Source organism: Ranitomeya variabilis, chromosome 2, assembly GCF_051348905.1.
Source record: "Ranitomeya variabilis isolate aRanVar5 chromosome 2, aRanVar5.hap1, whole genome shotgun sequence".
Lineage (NCBI taxonomy): Eukaryota > Metazoa > Chordata > Amphibia > Anura > Dendrobatidae > Ranitomeya > Ranitomeya variabilis.
Window position 1 is genome coordinate 467,390,337 of NC_135233.1, and position 20,540 is coordinate 467,410,876.

Sequence of the window (20,540 nt, forward strand, 5' to 3'; positions counted from 1 at the left end):
GTGAGGTGTGAAGAGCCATTGTGAGGTGTCCTGATTGTGATCTATTGTGAGGGAGTTCCTGGTAGTAAGGTGTGAAGAGCCATTGTGAGGTGTGAAGAGCCATTGTGAGGTGTCCTAGCAGCTGAAAATTGGCATAAAAAAAAGCAGCAAAAATCTGCAGCAAAAAAAAGCAGCAAAAAAGTCCTGTGTGAACGTACCCAAAAAACGCACCAAATACGCACCAAAATAACGCACCTAAATTAGCATAAAAAAAGCAGCAAAAAAAAGCAGCAAAAAAGTCCTGTGTGAACGTACCCTTAGTAGTGTATAAAATAAAGATCTATGTGTCCGCCGCCCTCCCACCCCCTGTGCGCCCCCCCGCTGTTCAGAAAATACTCACCCGCTCCCACGTTGGCTGTCACTCCTTCCTCTCTGCCCCGCGCCTCCTACTGTATGCGGTCACATGGGGCCGCTCATTTACAATCATGAATAGTCGGCTCCGCCCCTATGGGAGGTGGAGCCACATATTCATGACTGTAAATGATCGGCCCCACGTGACCGCATACAGGAGAAGCGGCGGCCAGACCAGGAAGCAGCGAGGGAGGCGGGTAAGTATTTTCTGAACAGCGGGGGGGCGCACAGGGGGTGGGGGGGGGGCAGACACATAGATCTTTATGTTAAACACTATTATTCATATTTTCTCTGCAGCAAACGCTGCAGGGAACATATGAATCGCGGCTTCAGCACGTTGCAGGGTACCACACGCGTGGGTACCACACGCTCCGTGTGGTACCCACTCGCCATACGGGCGGCACACGTGTGCCGCACGTATGGCCTACGTGAGTTCCCAGGCACACGGACACGGATAACTCCGGTACCGATTTATTCCGGTACCGGAATTATCTGGACGTGTGGGACAGCCCTTAGTGTGTGTTAGTCCATCCCCCTATGCCTGGTTCTCTGGCGTCTGTGATCATGTCTGCATGCTAGCCACTATTATGTCAAACTGCGTGTTCAAAACGTTATAGTGGCTGTTTTCTATGAATGTGACCCTTCCACCCATGGCTGCATTTGAGTGCCTTTTCTGTACCAGCCACCACTATATCGGAGCTGTCTTATGATCTCCTATCATTTGTATATTTGCTAAATTAATTCAACTATTTTATATCAGTTTTCTATTTATTTTTTTTCACAACTACATATGGCCAGATCATTATTAGGGATTAAATTGTCTAATAGTATGTTAATATACACCTATATAAGAGGGACATCCCAAATTAACCTTTAAAATAGTGTTTAAAGCCTTGTGACTTAGGTTATGTCTCCATGATGAGTTTTTGACACTGCATATTTTCTGTGCACAAATAAAGTGTCTCATAGTTCCAGCAAAGTAGATGGGATTTATAGAAGTCTCATACCCACTGTACTACGGTCTGTGTTTGAATTACACATGTCAATTTCTCTTGCGGGTATGCCAAATTTTATATTTGGATTTTCCCCATACAATTGCATAAGATGCGAAAAATCCACAGATAAAAATTCATATGTGTACTCCGCAGAGGAAATGCACCAATTACGCATGTAATCCGCACATGACTGTTTTAATAAAGTTTTGGCAAAGCCCAAATATCAATGTATCAAAAACAAAGCTGCTTTATTTAAAAGCATGACATGGCAAAAAAGAGAAAAAAATCGCAACCTCAAAATGCATGAAAAAATGCAAGTAATTGAATTTACTTCATAGGTGCACAAATGCTGCAGAAAATCTGCAAAATCAAATACTCATTGTGAGAACATAGCCTAAAGATCCATTTATACAATCTCTGATCATGTATTTGCTGGTCGGTGGTTAATAGCCTGTTTATACAAGCAGCCCGCTTATCAGATGCCCCCTGAACTATCGGTAATAAATACTATCGGTAATAGATCGCTCCATGCGCATAAGTTGCCATTGTTCAGCAATGCGATGCCTATTCATACAAGACAATGTGCTACCAAAAACAATAAGCTTTTGTGCAGCACAAAAGACAATTTTATCAATGAATGAGCATTTTAGAGCTCATTCCCACTTGCGATGAAACTGGACGAATGCAATCCAATTAAAAATCAGATTGCAGTCGCACCAATGTTATTCTATCATTGTGTGTTCATCTGCATTTTTTTTTTCCCAGCTCAGATAGGATCACGATCGGACTGGAAAAAAACTTACAGCATGCTGCGATTGTAATCGGAAATTGGTTCGCATCCTGCAATAAAGTCAACGGGTGTGAGAAAAAAAAAAAAATCGCACAGCACTCTGACCAAGCGAGTGCTGTCCGATTTTTACACACAAATCTTCTTGGAAAAGCCGGCAATTCATGTGCCGCGTACAGTAAAATCACAGCGTGACAGGTTAGAATAGAAAACATATAATCGCTATATACACATAGGATAGGTAGATAGACACGTGGTGAAAATTGTTGGTACCCCTCGGTTAATGACACAAAAACCCACAATGGTCACAGAAATAACTTGAATCTGACAAAAGTAAAAATAAATGAAAGATCTACGAAAATGAAAAAATGAAAGTCAGACATCGCTTTTAAAACGTACTTCCACAGAAATAATAATAATAAAAAAAAATTACTCCTGAAATAGACCTGGACAGAAATTATGGTACCCGTGAAAATGTGACAAAAGGGACATGTTAAATCAAGGTGTGTCCACTAACTAACATCACAGGTGTCTACAATCTTTGAATCAGTGAGTGGGCCTGTATATAGGGCTTCAGATACTCACTGTGCTGTTTGGTGACATGGTGTGTATCACACTCAACATGGACCAGAGGAAACGAAGGAAAGAGTTGTCTTAGGAGAATAGAAAGAAAATTATAGACAAACGTGTTAAAGGTAAAAGTTATAAGACCATCTCCAAGCAGCTTGATGTTCCTGTGACTACAGTTGCACATATTATTCAGAAATTTAAGATCCATGGGACTGTAGCCATCTTCCCTGGACTTGGCCGCAGGAGGAAAATTGATGACAAATCAAAGAAACCGATATTTAGAATGGTAACCAGAGTCCAGAAAAACTTCTAAACAGATTAAAGGTGAACTTCAAGCTCAAGGAGCATCATTGTCCGTTGTTGTTTGAGCCAAAGTGGACATCTTGGGAGACGACCGAGGAGTACACCATTGTTAAAAAAAAAGAAAAATCCTAAAAAAGCCAGACTTGAGTTTGCCAAACTACATGTTGACAAGCCACAAAGCTTCTGGGAGAATGTCCTTTGGACAGATGAGACAACAATTTTATTTTTTGGCAAGGCACATCAGCTCTATGTTCACAGATGGAAAAATGAAGCATATCAAGAAAAGAAAACAGTCCCTACTGTGAAACATGGAGGAGGCTGCTATGTTCTGGGGCTGCTTTGCTGCATCTGCCACAGGGTGTCTAGAATTTGTGCAGGATACAATGAAATCTCAAGACTATGAAGGGATTCTAGAGAGAAATGTGCTGCCCAGTGTCAGAAAGCTTGGTCTCAGTCGCAAGTCATGGGTCTTGCAACAGGATAATGACCCAAAACACACAGCTAAAAACACCCAAGAATGGCTAAGAGGAAAATATTGGACTATTCTGAAGTGGCCTTCTATGAGCCCTGACCTAAATCTTATTGAGCATCTTGGAATGAGCTGAAACATGCCATCTGGAAAAGGAAACCTTCAAACACGAGACAACTGTAGCAGTTTGCTCTTGAGGAGTGGGCAAAATACCTGCCGAAAGGTACAGAAGTCTCATTGACACTTGCAGGAATCGTTTGATTGCAGTGATCGCCTTAAAAGGTTGTGCAACAAAATATTAAGTTAAGGATATCATCATTTCTGTCCAGGCCTTTTTCATGATTTTTTTTTTTTTATTTTTAAATTCGGTGGAAGCATGGTTGAAAAGCAATGTCTAACTTTCATTTGTTCATTTTCATATATTTTTTATCTATACTTTTGTCAGATTCAAGTTATTTCTGTGAGCATTGTGGGTTTTTCTGTAGTTAAACGAGGGGTACCAATAATTTTGACCACGTGTGTATATAGATGTCACACACACACACACACACACACACACACACACACACACACACACACCCACACCCACACCCACACCCACACCCACACCCACACACACACACTTCATAGTAGAAAAGCCAGCAATTCAGCAGCCACGTACTGTAAAATCACAGCAGGAGACGACGGGATAGAATAGATGGAGATTACATACAGTAAATACACATAGAATATATAGATGTCAGTGACTATACAATTAATATAGTGTGTGTAGTTTACTGTACATGTATTTCATTATTAAGATTATTTTTCTGAAAAAAAAAAAAAAATAAATGGTGTGGACTCCCTCATAATTTTCTTAACCAGCAGATGGAAAGCCGACCACTGGGGCCAGATGTTTATAGCCTGGGAAGGGGGTAATACCCCATTTCATGTGAAAATCGCATTGCGGTCAGATAGCAATCACACTGCATTCGGCTATAAATTGGATGTTGGGTGTGAAAAATTGGATTGTACTCTCATGAAAAACGCATGATGCTTGCATTACACCCGTCTGACTTTGCAGAAACAAAATCGGGCCGATTTTAACCCCTTAACGACCACCGATACGCCTTTTAATGGCATCAGTTAAGGGTACTTATGCCTCAGCGCCATTTTTTAACGGCGCTGAGAAATAAGTGTATAGCGCCCCCCAGCATTGGAATTTTTTCTTGATCTTGGTTACCAGGGGTAGCTGAGACCCCAGAGAACATATTTCGGGTCAGTTTTTACTGACCCTAGTGTTGCGATCACCGTTAATAGAATAATGGTGACCGCAAAAAAAAAAAAAAAAAAAAAATCTGATTTCCCATTTAATTTCTCCTCTGATGTGATCGCACATCAGAGGAACGCGAAATGGGGTCCCCCAATCCCCCCCTCCGGTACCTCTGATGTCCCTGGATCCTCCTGCATCTCCCAGTGACGTCCCCCGGCCAGCGGTGGTGTCTTCTGAGTAGAAAATGGCAAGTGCATGCGCAGTTGCCCGCCGAAATCTGCCGGTCGGCATCTGGCAACAATAGGAAATTTTTGCTATTGGTTCATTTTGATTACTGTGATAGACCATATCACAGTGATCAAAATAAAACAAAATAGTAAATCAAACCCCCCGTTTATCACCCCCTTAGTTAGGTAAATAATAAAATAAAAAAATGTATTTATTTCCATTAGGGTTAGGGTTGTGGTTGGGGTTAGGGGTGGGTTGGGATTGAAGTTAAAATTGGGGGTTTCCACTGTTTAGGTACATCAGGGGATCTCAAAACGTGACATGGCACGACCATTGATTCCAACCAATTTTGCATTCAAAAAGTCAAACGGTGCTCCCTCCCTTCCGAGCTCTGCCATGCGCCTAAACAGTGGCTTTCCCCCACATACAGGGTATTGGCGTACTCAAGAGAAATTGCACAACAAATTTTGTGGTCCATTTTCTCCTGATACCCTTGTGAAAATAAAAAAAAAATTTGGTTGAAATAATAATTTTTTTGTGTAAAAAGTAAAATATTATTTTTTTCCTTTCACATTGCTTTAGTTCTCGTGAAGCACCTGAAGGGTTAATAAACTTCTTCAATGTGGTTTTACGCACCTTGAGGGGTGAAGTTTTTAGAATGGTGTCACTTTTTGTTATTTTGACCCTCAAACTCACTTCAGATGTGATGTGGTCCCTAAAAAAATGGTTTTGTTGGAAAAATGAGATATCGCTGGTCAACTTTTTACCATTTTAACGTCCTAACAAAAAAAAATTGTTTCCAAAAGTATGCTGATGTAAAGTTGACATGTGGGAAATGTCATTTATTAACTATTTTGTGTGACACCTCTTTCTGATTTAAGAGTACAAAAATTAAAAGTTTGAAAATTGCAACATTTTCCAAATTTTTGCCAAATTTCCTTTTTTCCATAAATAAATGCAAGTTACGGTATATCGAAAACATTTTACCACTAACATGAAGTACAATCTCAGAATCAGTGGGATCCGTTGAAACGTTCTAGAGCTATTGTCACGGATCCCTACTCCGTGGTGTCACTTATTCGTCACGTGCCTGCTCTCACACGTGACTTGGGGTTGTGCCTGCAAGGGTTAATCTATCTCCCCACTCTGTCCAGCATTCAACCTCTGTCCTATGCTGTAATTGGGAGCATAAATCACACACCGACCCAGGCCACACACCCGCTCATACGCGCTGCCACCACTCATCGAATACACGGGTGATGAGTCCTGGACTAATAATAATACTAATAAAAATATGTCTATCACTCATAAGGCTCACACACCTTTAGGCTATGGATTCTTTAGAACATTCAAGGTTCAACTTGTTAAAGTTTTATACTTTAATAACAAAAGGGTCAGTGTTTACAATAAGAAAAAGGTATAAAAATATGATAATAAAAAGACATACAACTTATGCAAAACCGTATCAAAATAAACAGGAGAAACTTACAGAAGTTATCTAACTGGTAGTTGCTTTCTGCTCCCTGGGGTAGGACGAATGTAGATTGGATCACAACAGCTTCTCAGGCTGCCCCCAACATGTGAACACAATTCTCTGTCTGCAGCCTAAATTTATAACTTTGGTCTGAGGTCAGGTTTCTTGACCGGCCCCTCAGGCCAATATCATAACTGCTGCCTGTTTGATTGGGCACGGCCGCTCTACTAATGAATATATTATTTTCTCTTTTGAGACACTTGTGAAAAGGTTCTCAGGAATAGATCACCTCAGGCCGCATTTAGCATCTCCCCTCCAAGACCTCAGAGGTGTCAAGTGTTCCTTTGTTCTTGGCCTTAAGGTACCGTCACACTCAGCAACTTTGCAAAGAGAACGACAACAATCTGTGACGTTGCAGCGTCCTGGATAGCGATCTTGTTGTGTTTAACACGCAGCAGCGATCTGGATCCCGCTGTGCCATCGCTGGTCAGAGCTAGAAGTCCAGAACTTTATTTCGTCGCCAGGTCGGCGTGTATCGTCATGTTTGACATCAAAAGCAATGATGCCAGCAACGAGCATAGGGGGCGTCGCAGCGTCTCCTTCTAGCCAGTCGGTACACTCCGGCTGTTTGACATGGAGCTAACAACCAGTGAGAACGAGAAGTGAGTCGCCGTTACGTCACTGGATCGCTGCTGCATCGTTCTGGAGTTGCTGTGTTTGACGTCTCTACAGCGACCTAAACAGCGACGCTCCAGCGATCTTGTTTAGGTCGGCTCGTTGTCTATATCGCCGCAGCGTCGCTGAGTGTGACGGCACCTTTAGCCAGACCTCCTGGTGAGATAGGGAGACAATGTCTACTAATCCCAAGGAAGTACCTGTTAACACCTAGGTGCAACTTGCCTTCAGGACAGATGTTACATTATCACTAGTCACACATATAACCCTAGACATATGTCACTACACACATATAGATATATATTCACATATTTCACCACAGCTATCACTTCATAAATTGACAGTGGTCAGAATTGTACAAAATGGCATTAAGTACCAAATTGGCTCTGTCACTAGGTAAATGTTCATTGATGATTATCTTGCAAGTGTTATTGGACATTAAAACAAATATACACTAAAACATTAAAGGGTATACCTCACCCTCTCAAAAAAAAAAATAAATACATTTTCTGAAGGACCAGCCTCTGGAGCTCCCAGTGATCTTAAGAGCTGGGTGAGGGCAGGGCATTGCAGCCCCATCCTGAATGGAGCGGAGATGCTCAGATTTCACCTCATTCATTGCAAATTGGACTGTTTGAGAGAGCTAAGCACAAGTTTTGGGTAGTCACATAGACGATGAATGGAGTGGAGGTTCAGCATGAACACCTTCGCTCCATCCAAAATAGAGCTGCAGAGCCCTATTTTTGGGATTACTGTGGGTCCTAGAAGTTGGACCCTCACTATTCCGCACGTTATCCCCTATCCTTCAGGGCAGGGGTGGGGAATCTTTTTTTCTGCCAAGGGCCATTTGGATATTTATACCATCCTTCGGGGGCCGTACAAAACTCCGCCCACAAAGTACATCCTGACTCTGGCACTGGTGTCCGGATGTAATCTTTCATTGCATGCCCTTCAGTGTTCAGTAGTGAACACTGCATGTGTGTGTGTGCTAACAGAGCAAGAAGAAATTAATGAGCTGGTTGTAATCAAAATACACTTCCCTGCCCAAGAATGTGGTCCCTGAGAATCTGCTCGGGGGCCTGATAAAAGGTCATCAAGGGCCGTATATGGCCCTGGGGCCTGAGGTTCCCCAGCCATGTTTTAGGGGATAGCTTGTTTTTTTTTTTTGTTTTTTTTTTGGGGGGGGGAATAGCCTTTTAATTAAGAACAACCAAAGGCAGTAGAACACAGCATCACAAAATGTTAAAAGGTAACAAACAATGCAATGTGCAAAATATATCTGGTATCAAGTTAAAAAAAAGCTACAGTACATAAAGAGCGACTGCCCACAAAGTGTCAAGAAGAAATCAGCAATAGAGATAACATCCATAGTATGACCCAAGCAGTAATACATAAAGGGTCAATGCCCAGGAAGGTATAAAGTATCAAAGGTGAACTATCAGTAGTAGATCCAACAAAGTAAACCTCATAAATGGCAAATATATAAAAAAATGTAGTAAAAAAAATCAATACAAACCTAACGTATGTCCGTTACCGTGTAGCTGTGCATGTTCTATCTTACCATCTAATGGGCATTTTGCCAATGCTTTTTCTACACCAATAAAGAAATATTATTTTATACTTTTTTTGTTAGTGTTTTGCATTTGGACTATTGTAGGCATTCAATGTCCAATAGTATGTGTAAGGGTACGTGTCCACGGTCAGGTATGCTGGAACATCTGGACGCTGCGTGTTTGACGCTGCAGCTCTGCGCAGCGTCAAACAAGCAGCGTTTACTGACCGTGGACACATACCCTAAGGGTATGTGTCCACGTTCAGGAAACGCTGCGTTTTTGACGCAGCATTGAGCAGCATGCATAAAAAACGCAGCGTCCAGATGTTACAGCATAGTGGAGGGGATTTCATGAAATCCTGTCTCCACTATGCAGTAAAAGACGCATGCGGCAGACCCGAGAAAACTCACATGCGGCGCGTCTTTTAAGAACGCAGCATGTCCTTACATTGCAGAAAAAACTCAAGGACAACGCAGGTGACCTGCCAGTGACCTCAGGTGCAGATTTGGTCAGGATTTTACCTGCATAAAATCCTGACCAAATCCTGAAGCAATCCTGAACGTGGACACATACCCTCTGGGTATGTGTCCACGTTCAGGATTGCATCAGGATTTGGTCAGGATTTTCCATCAGTATTTGTAAGCCAAAACCAGGAGTGGAACAATTAGAGGAAAAGTATAATAGAAACACATGCACCAATTCTGCATTTATCACCCATTCCTGGTTTTGGCTTACAAATACTGACATAAAATCCTGACCAAATCCTGATGCAATCCTGAACGTGGACACATACCCTAAGGCTGCTTTCACACTAGCGTCGGCACGGGGCCGTCGTATGCGACGTGCCAACGCGCGTTGTGAAAATAATGCCCGACGTGAGCAGTGGAAGCAGTCTTACGACACTTCCACTGCCCCATTGTAATGTCCGGGGAGGAGGGGGCAGAGTTTCGGCCGCGCATGCGCGGTTGAAAATGGCAGACGACGCACAAAAAAAGTTACATGTAACTTTTTTTGTGCCGACGGTCCGCCAAAAACACAACGCAACCGTCGCACGACGGTTGCGACGTGTGGCCATACGTCGCAAAGCGTCGCTAATGTAAGTCTATGGGGGAAAACGCATCCTGCAGACAACTTTGCAGGATGCGTTTTTTCTCCTAAACGACGCATTGCGAGGTACAGCCAACAACGCTAGTGTGAAAGTAGCCTAAAGGTAGTGATATTTGCTGTGTGATAGTCCTCATATTCATCAGATCCATGACCTGAGAACATTTTACCAATTTTATCACAATGGTTATTAACAGGGTTGAGCGAAACGGATCGGACATTTTCAAAAATCGCCGATTTTCAGCAAAGTCGGGTTTCATGAAACCCGACCCGATCCCACTGTGGGATCGGCCATGCGGTCGGCGATCTTCGTGCCAAAGTCGCGTTTCATATGACGCTTTCTCCGCCATTTTTCAGCCAATGAAGGAGTGTGGGCAGCGTGATGACAGAGAGAGAGAGAGACTTTGCTGCAGACGACGCACCAAAAAACGTTACAAGCAACGTTTTTTTGGTGGCGACGGTCCGACGCAACCGTCGCACGACGGTTGCGACGTGTGGCAATGCGTCGCTAATAAAAGTCTATGGAGAAAAAAAACGCATCCTGCAAGAACTTTTGCAGGATGCGTTTTTTCTGCAAAAGGACGCATAGCGACGTGCAGTGCACGACGCTAGTGTGAAAGTAGCCTTAGTGACCAGCATACAAATGCTTATTATGAAGTCCCACTTCTGTTGGGTATACTGTAGTCTCACAGAAGAAAACCTTGCGGTTTATGTATATGTATTAGACTTCTAATGATTCTCGTTTATATCATCCTTCTGGATATAAGGGATCCATGTCGTAAGCATGTAGGCTTTCTGAAATGGATGTCTCCGTTGTCAGTCAACCCTTTGATTAACCCCCTCAATGCCATGGTCTGTTAATACAATGGCACAGAGTATCACTTTTGCAGCCCATATACCCACTTTTTCAACGTAAGAGCGCAATGAACGTTATGCCCATTGCTTCTATATCATGTCCATTTCAGATTGTATTGCCTTTTAGTCTTTGAACTGGCATGTCGATGCCCTAGTGATCAGTCTGTATATACGGTGTATATATATATATATATATATATATTTTTTTTAGAGAACCCTGCCCAGCAATAATAAACGCGTTCATGACTCTAGCATGACAGTAATTTCTTCTTTGCATGTCTTTATTTCCTCTCTTGAGATTCAGCTCTGTCTACCCCACTAGAAATATGAAAATATGCACGTCTGCTCCTCCACATCCATGCTCAGCCACCCCCAGACAAAGGTGCCTCCCTTCTGTCCATGCTGGGCTTACAGTCACCGATTTTAGCCCCCCCCAATTATACAGATGCTCATTATTAATTAGTCTGAGCTGGACATTTTACACATGGGGAATATCTCTGCCGTTCCTATTCCAAGCAAAGAAAAATAAATCCTGATTCTCCCCCTCGATCACCATTTACAATCATAGCAATGATAGTGATTGATTTAGAAATATTTATATGAGTCCAATACTGATTTTGGCCGATAGTCGAACATTTAAATGAAGCATTATAATTGTCTCAAGGTTTTGGTAGTCTGGAAGGTGGCAAAAAACGCCTTAACACATACCCATTCTTTTCTGAATTCAGTGCTGAATATTCATGCTTTCAATTCTGGCTCTGAGGAATCGATCTAGAGCTTCCAAATAATGTCACAATCTGCACGATGTTGAATCACAATTCCTGATGTATGTAGTAAATACTTGTATCAGAAATGGCACCATTTTTAAAGAGGTGTCTTCTTCCCTTTCTTATACATTATCTACATCATTCGTTTTAATACATAATATCAAGTTTTTTCAAATTGCTGAAAATATGGCATATTTAGTATGTAACAATACTTAAAAAAAAAAAAAGTCCTATTTTTTTCCCCCTCAAAGCAGTGTCAACTTCCTCAGTATGCAATCTGACACCTCCACAGATTCTGAAGCATGGCAGACACTCCCTCCCTCTGTGTGCAGCACATCTTTCCTCTGTGATCCATGCACATTTTGCATGCGGTGGTGCTGCAGGCACTATACTGAATCCCCCCTGTGTACACCCTGTTACTGTCTGATAAAGTCAACCCTTACACAACCTAATCACATATAGGCAAATGCACTCATCTCATTTCTGTATTTAGGCACCACCGCTGAGATTTAAACAACTCGCATGCATTAGTGACTCGCTGGAAGAGAAGGAGTTAATTTAAAAGATGTCTGGCCAGCGGTGAAGCAGGAACCCTTAAGGGTTAAAACCCCTCACTGGGAGGATAAAAAATAGTCCCTCTAAGCCACTGAATCTTTTTAGATGGATAGATGTAAAGTAGGGGATCCATAAATAATGTACCTTATAGGTAATATTTTGGAGAGAAAAAATAAAACTACAAAAATGATACATTGTATCAGTGTGTGGATAGAAAAATAACAGGAAAAGGAGATTTCATTATAGGGATACAACTGGTCAGGATACTGGAAGGAAGCATGCTGGAAGGGGGAGGGGCGCACATTATGGGACTATTATACATGGATTATTAATAGGGGCACAAATGTGCTGAAGGAATAAGCTCTTATAGATGGAGGTATGTTGTGGGGTCTAGCATACAGAAGTCTGGTGAAGGAGAAAAGGGAATTTGTGACCTGGAAGATTTAGCACTTGGAAATCTGATTTCAGGAGTTATTTTTGCCAGACAATCTGTATTTGCTTAGCTTGGTTTGCCTGCTGAGCTACTACAGAGAAACTAAAGCTTATGGCACCCATAGAAATCATTTGATATATATTATTTTATGGATGCTTACAACATAATTTGGCGCCTCATTTTTGAATGTCACCTGTGTCTAAAATAAGAAAAAAATAAAGTAAGAAAAAACACTTGCCTTCCACCAGCGCCACTCCACCTCTCCAAGCGCTGTGCCCCCAGTAATCCTGTGACAATGTCATGTGAGTGCGGCAGCTGATAGGATGCAGCCTAGACAGTACCGTCAGAGCAGCAGCGCCAGTCAGGGAGGTAAACGTGTTTGTTTTTTTTTTGTTGTTGTTTTTTCCCTCTGCATACTGGGGGCATTCAAAAGTTGTTGTCCAGTTGTGGGCAAAAAGTTTAAAGGGTTATTCCTTAGATAGCTTAGTGCTAGGGACCTGACTGCTGGGAACCCCAGTTCTCCGGAGAATAGAGTGAAGATGCGCATGGTCGACCTCTGCTCCATTCCTTGTCTAGGGGACTGACGAAAATAGAATCATAGAAAAGAATGTTAGAGTTGGAAGGGACCTCCAGGGTCCAACCCCCCTGCTCAATGCAGGATTCGCTACACCGTCTAAGACTGATGTCTGTCCAGCCTCTGTTTGAAGACTTCCATTGAAGGAGAACTCGCCACCTCTTGTGGCAGCATATTCCACTCATTGATTACCCTCACTGTCAAAAAGTTTTCTTCTAATATCTAATCTGTATCTTCTCCCTTTCAGTTTCATTCCATTGTTTCTCGTGTTTCCATGTGCAGATGAGAATAAGGATGGTCCCTCTACACTGTGACAGCCCTTCAAATTTTGGAGACAGATATTAAGTCTCCTCTTAGCCTTCTTTTTTTTTTGCAAGCTAAATTTTCCCAGATCCTTTGACCGTTTCTCGTAGGACATACTTTGCAGTCCGCTCACCATTCTGGTAGGTCTTCACTGAACTTGCTACAGTTTTTCAATGTTTTTTTTTTTTTTAAATGAGGTGCCCAGAACTGGACAAAGTAGTCCAGATGAGGCCTGACCAAGGAGGTGTAGAGGAGAGGATAGTTACTTCACATGATCTAGACTCGTATAGTTTGTGATCTATAAGGGTATGTGTCCACGTTCAGGAAACGCTGCGTTTTTGATGCAGCGTTGAACCGCAGCGTCAAAAACGCAGCGTCCAGATGTTACAGCATAGTGGAGGGGATTTAATGAAATCCCGTCTTCACGGTGCATTAAAAAACGCATGCGTTTTTCCCGCAAAAACGCACATGCGGTGCGTTTTTTCAGAACGCAGCATGTTGCTACAATGAGCAAAACACGCAGGAACACCGCAGGTGACCTGCCAGTGACCTCAGGTGCAGATTTGGTCAGGATTTTACCTGCATAAAATCCTGACCAAAGCCGGAAGCAAACCTGAACATGGACACATACCCTTAGTATGCCCAAGTCTTTTTTTTTTTTTTTTTTTTTTTTTTACTTTTTTATTAATTTTAAATTAACAAGGCATATAAACAATATATTAGACTGATCACATAGCAGTAACAAAAAAACCCCGAGAACCCTAACCCTCCCCGACCCCTCCCCAATTCTTCTCTGCGTGCACTCAATATTTGTATTGTGTTATGGAATTGGTGTGTGACCACTTATTCGCTGCATTAGATACCATTGGGTATTTTCAAAATGAGCTCGTAGTTTTTCCCTAACCCCCAAAGGGAGAGACGGAATAAAGAGAGACCATGTAGTTAGAAATTTACTGGACATCTTTTCTTTACTGGTCAACGCTTCCAACCACTCCATTTTGAAAAGGAACATGATCTTGGCGTGTATAAGGGATCGTGGTGGGATAGTCGGACTCAGCCAGTGTTGTAATATGCTTTTTCCTGGTGGCCGAGGCCCAACCCAAGTCTTTTTGACACTTCACATGTGCTGTTTCTTAATGTACCGTTACACTAAACGACTTACCAACGATCACGACCAGCGATACGACCTGGCCGTGATCGTTGGTAAGTTGTGTGGTCGCTGGGGAGCTGTCACACAGACAGCTCTCTCCAGCGACCAACGATCAGGGGAACGACTTCGGCATCGTTGAAACTGTCTTCAATGATGCCGAAGTCCCCCTGCAGCACCCGGGTAACCAGGGTAAACATCGGGTTACTAAGTGCAGGGCCGCGCTTAGTATCCCGATATTTACCCTGGTTACCATTGTAAAAGTTAAAAAAAAAAAACACTACATACTCACATTCTGATGTCTGTCACGTCCCCCGGCGTCCACAGGGTTAAAACGGCTTTCGGCAGGAGCGCTGCTAATATGCACGCACTGCTGCCGAGAGCTTCCCTGCACTGAACGTGTCAGCGCTGGCAGTAACAGCGGTGACGTCACCGCTGTGCTCTGCTTTACGGTCGGCGCTGACACAGTCAACGCTGTGGACGCCGGGGGACGTGACAGACATCAGAATGTGAGTATGTAGTGTTTTTTTTTTTAAACTTTTGCAATGGTAACCAGGGTAAATATCGGGTTACTAAGCGCGGCCCTGCACTTAGTAACCCGATATTTACCCTGGCTACAAGTGAACACATCGCTGGATCGGCGTCACACACGCCGATCCAGCGATGACAGCGGGTGATCAGCGACCAAAAAAAGGTCCTGATCATTCCCATCGACCAACGATCTCCCAGCAGGGGCCTGATCGTTGGTCGCTGTCACACATAACGAGATCGTTAGCGGGATCGTTGCTTACGTCACCAAAAGCGTGACGTTGCAACGATATCGTTAACGATATCGTTATGTGTGACTCAGCCTTTAGTTCTAATCTTCCCATTCTGTTGATGTAATTTTCCTTTTCCATTTGTAGAGTCTTGCTTTTCTCCTTGTTAAATACCATTCTAAAGGTACCGTCACATTAAGCAACGCTGCAGCGATATAGACAACGATGCCGATCGCTGCAGCGTCGCTGTTTCGTCGTTGTGTGGTCGCTGGAGAGCTGTCACACAGACAGCTCTCCAGCGACCAACGATGCCGAAGTCCCCGGGTAACCAGGTTAAACATCGGGTTACTAAGCGCAGGGCCGCGCTTAGTAACCCGATGTTTACCCTGGTTACCAGTGTAAATGTAAAAAAAAACAAACACTACATACTTAAATTCCGGTGTCTGTTGCGTCCCCCGGCGTCCGCTTCCCTACACTGTGTAAGCGCCGGCCCTAAAGCAGAGCGGTGACGTCACCGCTGTGCTCTGCTTTACGGCCGGCTGGCGCTGACACAGTGCAGGGAAGCGGACGCCGGGGGACGCGACAGACACCGGAATGTAAGTATGTAGTGTTTGGTTGTTTTTACATTTACAATGGTAACCAGGGTAAATATCGGATTACTAAGCGCGGCCCTGCGCTTAGTAACCTGATGTTTACCCTGGTTACCAGTGAAGACATCGCTGAATCCGCGTCACACACGCCGATTCAGCGATGTCAGCGGGTGATCCAGCGACGAAATAAGGTGCTGGCCTTCTAGCTCCGACCAACGATGTCACAGCAGGATCCTGATCGCTGCTGCGTGTCAAACAACGATATCGCTATCCAGGACGCTGCAACGTCACGGATCGCTGTCGTTATCGTTGTTAAGTTGTTCAGTGTGAAGGTACCTTAAAGGCCCCGTCACACATAGCGATTTACCAACGATCACGACCAGCGATACGACCTGGCCGTGATCGTTGGTAAGTCGCTGTGTGGTCGCTGGGGAGCTGTCACACAGACAGTTCTCTCCAGTGACCAACGATCAGGGGAACGACTTCGGCATCATTGAAACTGTCTTCAACGATGCCGAAGTCCCCCTGCAGCACCCGGGTAACCAGGGTAAACATCGGGTTACTAAGCGCAGGGCCGCGCTTAGTAACCCGATGTTTACCCTGGTTACCAAAAAAAACAAACAGTACATACTCACCATCTGATGTCCGTCAGGTCCGTTGCCGTCTGCTTCCTGCTCTGACTGAGATCCGGCCGTACAGTGAGAGCAGAGCGCAGCGGTGACGTCACCGCTGTGCTGTACTTTCACTTTCACTTTGCGGCGCTCAGTCAGTGTGGGAAGCAGACGGCAAGGGACCTGACCGACATCAGATGGTGAGTATGTACTGTTTGGTTTTTTTTACATTTACGCTGGTAACCAGGGTAAACATCGGGTTACTAAGCGCGGCCCTGCGCTTAGTAACCCGATGTTTACCCTGGTTACCAGTGAAGACATCGCTGGATCGGTGTCACACACACCGATTCAGCGATGTCAGCGGGACCTCAACGACCAAAAAAAGGTCCAGGCCATTCCGACACGACCAGCGATCTCACAGCAGGGGCCTGATCGCTGGTACGTGTCACACATAGCGAGATCGCTACTGAGGTCGCTGTTGCGTCACAAAACTTGTGACTCAGCTACGATCTCGCTAGCGATCTCGCTATGTGTGACGGGGCCTTTAGTGGCTGCCCACTGTTCAAGCTTATCTAGATCCTTCTGAATTCTTTGTCTTCTCTAGTGTTATCTATCCATCCTAGCTTTGCATTGTCTGCAAATTTGATTAGTTTACCTTCTGTTCCTTTATCTAGATCATTTAATTAAAATGTTGAACACTGGGGTCAGGACAGAGCCTTGTGGTACCCCACTTGAAACACTCTTCCAATTGGATGTGCAACCATTTATTACCACTCTGAGTACGATCACTGAGCCAGTTATGAATCCACCTAACCATAGCCCATACTTGGGGATTTTTCAATAAGGATAGTATGAGATACTTTATCAAATGCTTTGCTGAAGCTGAGATATACTTTATCTACTGCATTTCCCTCATCCACCCAAATAGCAGAGTAGTCCCATACACAATGAGTGGAACGGAGGCCGAGCATGTGCAGCTCTGCTCCATTCTCAGGATCATTGGGAGTCAGACCCCAGAGTTGTAACTAAAATGGGTGCAGGGGTTGCAGTGTCACCCGGGCCCTGGATCTCAAGGGGCCCCAAAAAATCCCTTTGGCCCATATGAGATCAGTTCTATTAAAGATCCGTGAGCGGGAGAGCCCCTGTTGGATATCTGTCACTGGAGTCCCTACACTGCAAGTTATGCCCCTGGTTATCCTGAATACTTTGTATAGGGGATAATTTGCGTTATCTTTTTTTTAAGTTATGACCCTTTATTAATGTCATCTACAGGTAACTGGAGGGGTTTGATTCGCTATTAAGGGAACTACCTTCCTGTAAAAAAAAAAAATCTCCATTCAGGAAATATATCTTTGTGTGAATAGACAGATCTGAGGGTTGCTGGCCGATCCTACACAATGAGAGACGTAATGGAGGAAACAAAGTAACAGACACTGGAAAATGGGGATAGAGGAGGTGGTGGTAAAAAAAAAAAAGCAGTTTGGAAGGAAAGGGACTGAATGGCAGGGGGAGGAGGAGAGAGGGTCCTGGCGAGCTGGGTGGTGAGGGAGGTCACACTGGGTGATGCCGGCGGCAGCTGTGCACTCACATGGTGGGAGACAGGGCAGTCTGAGCGGCGGAGGGATGCCTCCGCGGGAGTGAGGCGGCGGGGCCGGATCCTGATACTGAGCAGGCTGCTGCTGTGGGGCTGCCTCTCATTGTGGCTGAGCGGCACAGGGACCCGCTGGACTCCCCTTCCTGGGACACTTTCTCCCATCCATCCCATGCACTGAGCTGGGGCTTCCAGGGGAGACATTGCCTCTGCAAACTTTTCTGTGTGCCGCACAAGAGGCAGAGCTCCAGGTATAGAGAACAATGCTGCTGTATGATCGCCTCTCCGGAGATCTGAACTCTCGCATCCCCCTGATTCCTCACCTGAAAGCCATGTCACCGGGGTCCTTTGTTATCAGGGTCTATTGCTCTCCCCTTCCTGCAATCCTGCGCTGGATACAATGATTTCTCCTCATTTTATGTTTGTTTGGTTTTTTTTTTAAACCACTTAAGAAAAAAACAAACAAAAAACTTTATCTACTGTGAGTAACGCATTCCCCATTCGTGGTCATCGCTGTCCTCCATACTTTACCCTACAACTCTCCTCTCCAATAAAAGAGGCCATATAAAGCAATAAATGGGCTCCATGTGAAGTGATGGGCTGACCGGGGTCTAGACTTTGTTACATTGTAACTTTTGTTCATTGTTTTTTTTATTTTTGTTTTTGTGTGGTTTTTTTTTTTTTTTGGAGGATTTTCAAGGTGATCTGGCGTTCTTGGCAAGAACTGAAGGGTTGAAGGAACCAGCAATGCCCTCGGTGATGGAAAAGTCTCCAGGCTCCACTGCAATCCTCTCTCGTAACAGAGCCAAATCAGACAGCTTGGGAAGCAATTCCGAGGAGGACAGCAGCGAGGATGAAGCGCCAAGGGGTGAGGGTTCAGGAATCTCTCAAAAATGGACATGTCTTAGGGCTTATTGTCTTGCTAAGGCTGCTCTGGTAATTAATGGGTTAAGGACTTCCTTGGAGCTACCTGGAACTAAAAGGATTAAAGTCTGCTTTGCATTACTTTGGCATGGAAGGCGTTAAAGGGAATGGGTTTACCCCCTGCTTTAAGAAGGGGAAGGGTTAAGGACTGTCCACCCTCTGAGACGGAATGGGTTAATGGCTGCTTTACAGCGCCCCTGCAGGGGTCCAGGGCTCCAGTGCTGCTCCAATGGGTTTAGTAGCAGCTGCTTTACGGCTACATAGCCAGAAAGGGTTAATCCCGCTGGTAGCCATTGAGGGGTTCGCTACAGCCGCCTTGCAGATAATGGGTCAATGTCTGCTTTCCTGCTCTCTAAAGGAAATGGGTTAGAGGTTTTGCTATAGCTTCCCAAAAGGTAGAAAAGGATAAGGTTTGCCTGGTACCCCCTGGAAGGAAATAGATTAAGGGCTGATATGTCATTTTCTGGGGGAAAAATGAGGGAATGAGTACTGTCATGCTGTTCCCTGGCAGGAAATGTGTTTGTGGGGGCTTCCTAACCGCCATCTAGCAGGAGAGATGGGGGGCCGCTTTCTGGTAGGACAAGGACTGAATGCAGCCACACAGGTCTCCAATAAGATGAGGGCTGAGTGCAGCTCTGGCAGGACAATGGCTAAACGCTGCTGCCGCCGCTGCTGTTTGGCAGGGGAAGGGTTTGAGAGCTGCAATTGCAGGATTACCTTGTGATGGGGTTAGTTGGTGCCATGCATCAGTGTAATTAATGAGGGGAAGTGAGGCTGTGATGGGGATTATTATATGGACTGTTTTGGGGATGAGTTGGACCTAAAGCTCCTTGAGTGACTGTTAGGAGTCCCTGTACTCCGGGATGCTTCCTTATTAGCCTGCAGGCCATATTTTAGATCTGTCTGGCCTTTGTTAGTTAATTAACCCCTTACTGGAGCTTTGTTAGCGTGCAGCTGCCCATGGTATATACTGGCTATTATCTTTTCTTGTTTCCTATCCCTCATTCTTTATATCCTGCTTGTCTTTAGTGCTTGGTCCATCTAATTTCCATGTCTTCTATTCTCTTTTCTAGAAGCACCTGCCCTCTGGACTTTCTCTGCTTTATCTTTCTGCTTACAATGACCTCTGTCTCTTTAGTACTTGTAGATCACACATCTACTGACCTCTTTGGGTCTACAAGGGTCTTGCTAGGGTCTGCATAGCTTCCTGTGTGGTTCTCTCCCATGAGTTGATGCCAGCTAGCCTCCACCACTATGACTACTTGATGTTGTGTGTTCTTCATTCATTTCTGCTGGTGACCAGTCTAGACACTTGCTCCCAGCCTTCTCATTTTTTGGTCCTGTCTCTGTACCTCTCCAGCACCTGGCTCATTATTTGCAGTGTATTATATTCCCACTCTTTTTATTGCTCTCTTGCACCATATGTTCATCCTCCAATTTCTCTCACAATACTACAGGTACAGTGTAAGTTCGATGGCCGATACAGCTTCATGTCTCGGCCCCACCTCGTTGTCTGATCTGATCGATTAGAACTCCCATTTTATCCTCCTTTTTTTCTTTAAGGGTCTAATATCTGAAACACGACCTTGGCAACTTGCATGTCCCCGTTTCTCATATCTTGCATTCAGAGTT

The 20,540-nt window shown here is 44.3% G+C and overlaps 1 protein-coding gene across 14 annotated transcripts in view; it reads left to right on the top strand.

The window, feature by feature from the left end:
- Window positions 1-20,540, top strand: part of RCOR2 (REST corepressor 2) — a 200,387-nt gene that overhangs the window by 155,305 nt on the left and 24,542 nt on the right. For 6 of the 14 annotated variants that reach the window (XM_077287651.1, XM_077287652.1, XM_077287647.1 and 3 more), the window contains one exon: window positions 18,675-18,852. The exons of 3 other annotated variants lie outside the window; for them this stretch is intronic. In XM_077287651.1, the coding sequence (XP_077143766.1) occupies window positions 18,675-18,852 (178 nt within the window). Of the gene's footprint in view, window positions 1-17,889; window positions 18,236-18,674; window positions 18,853-19,085; window positions 19,274-20,540 lie in introns of those variants that run through there. 5 more of the 14 variants (XM_077287658.1, XM_077287650.1, XM_077287656.1 and 2 more) reach the window with 4 other exon arrangements.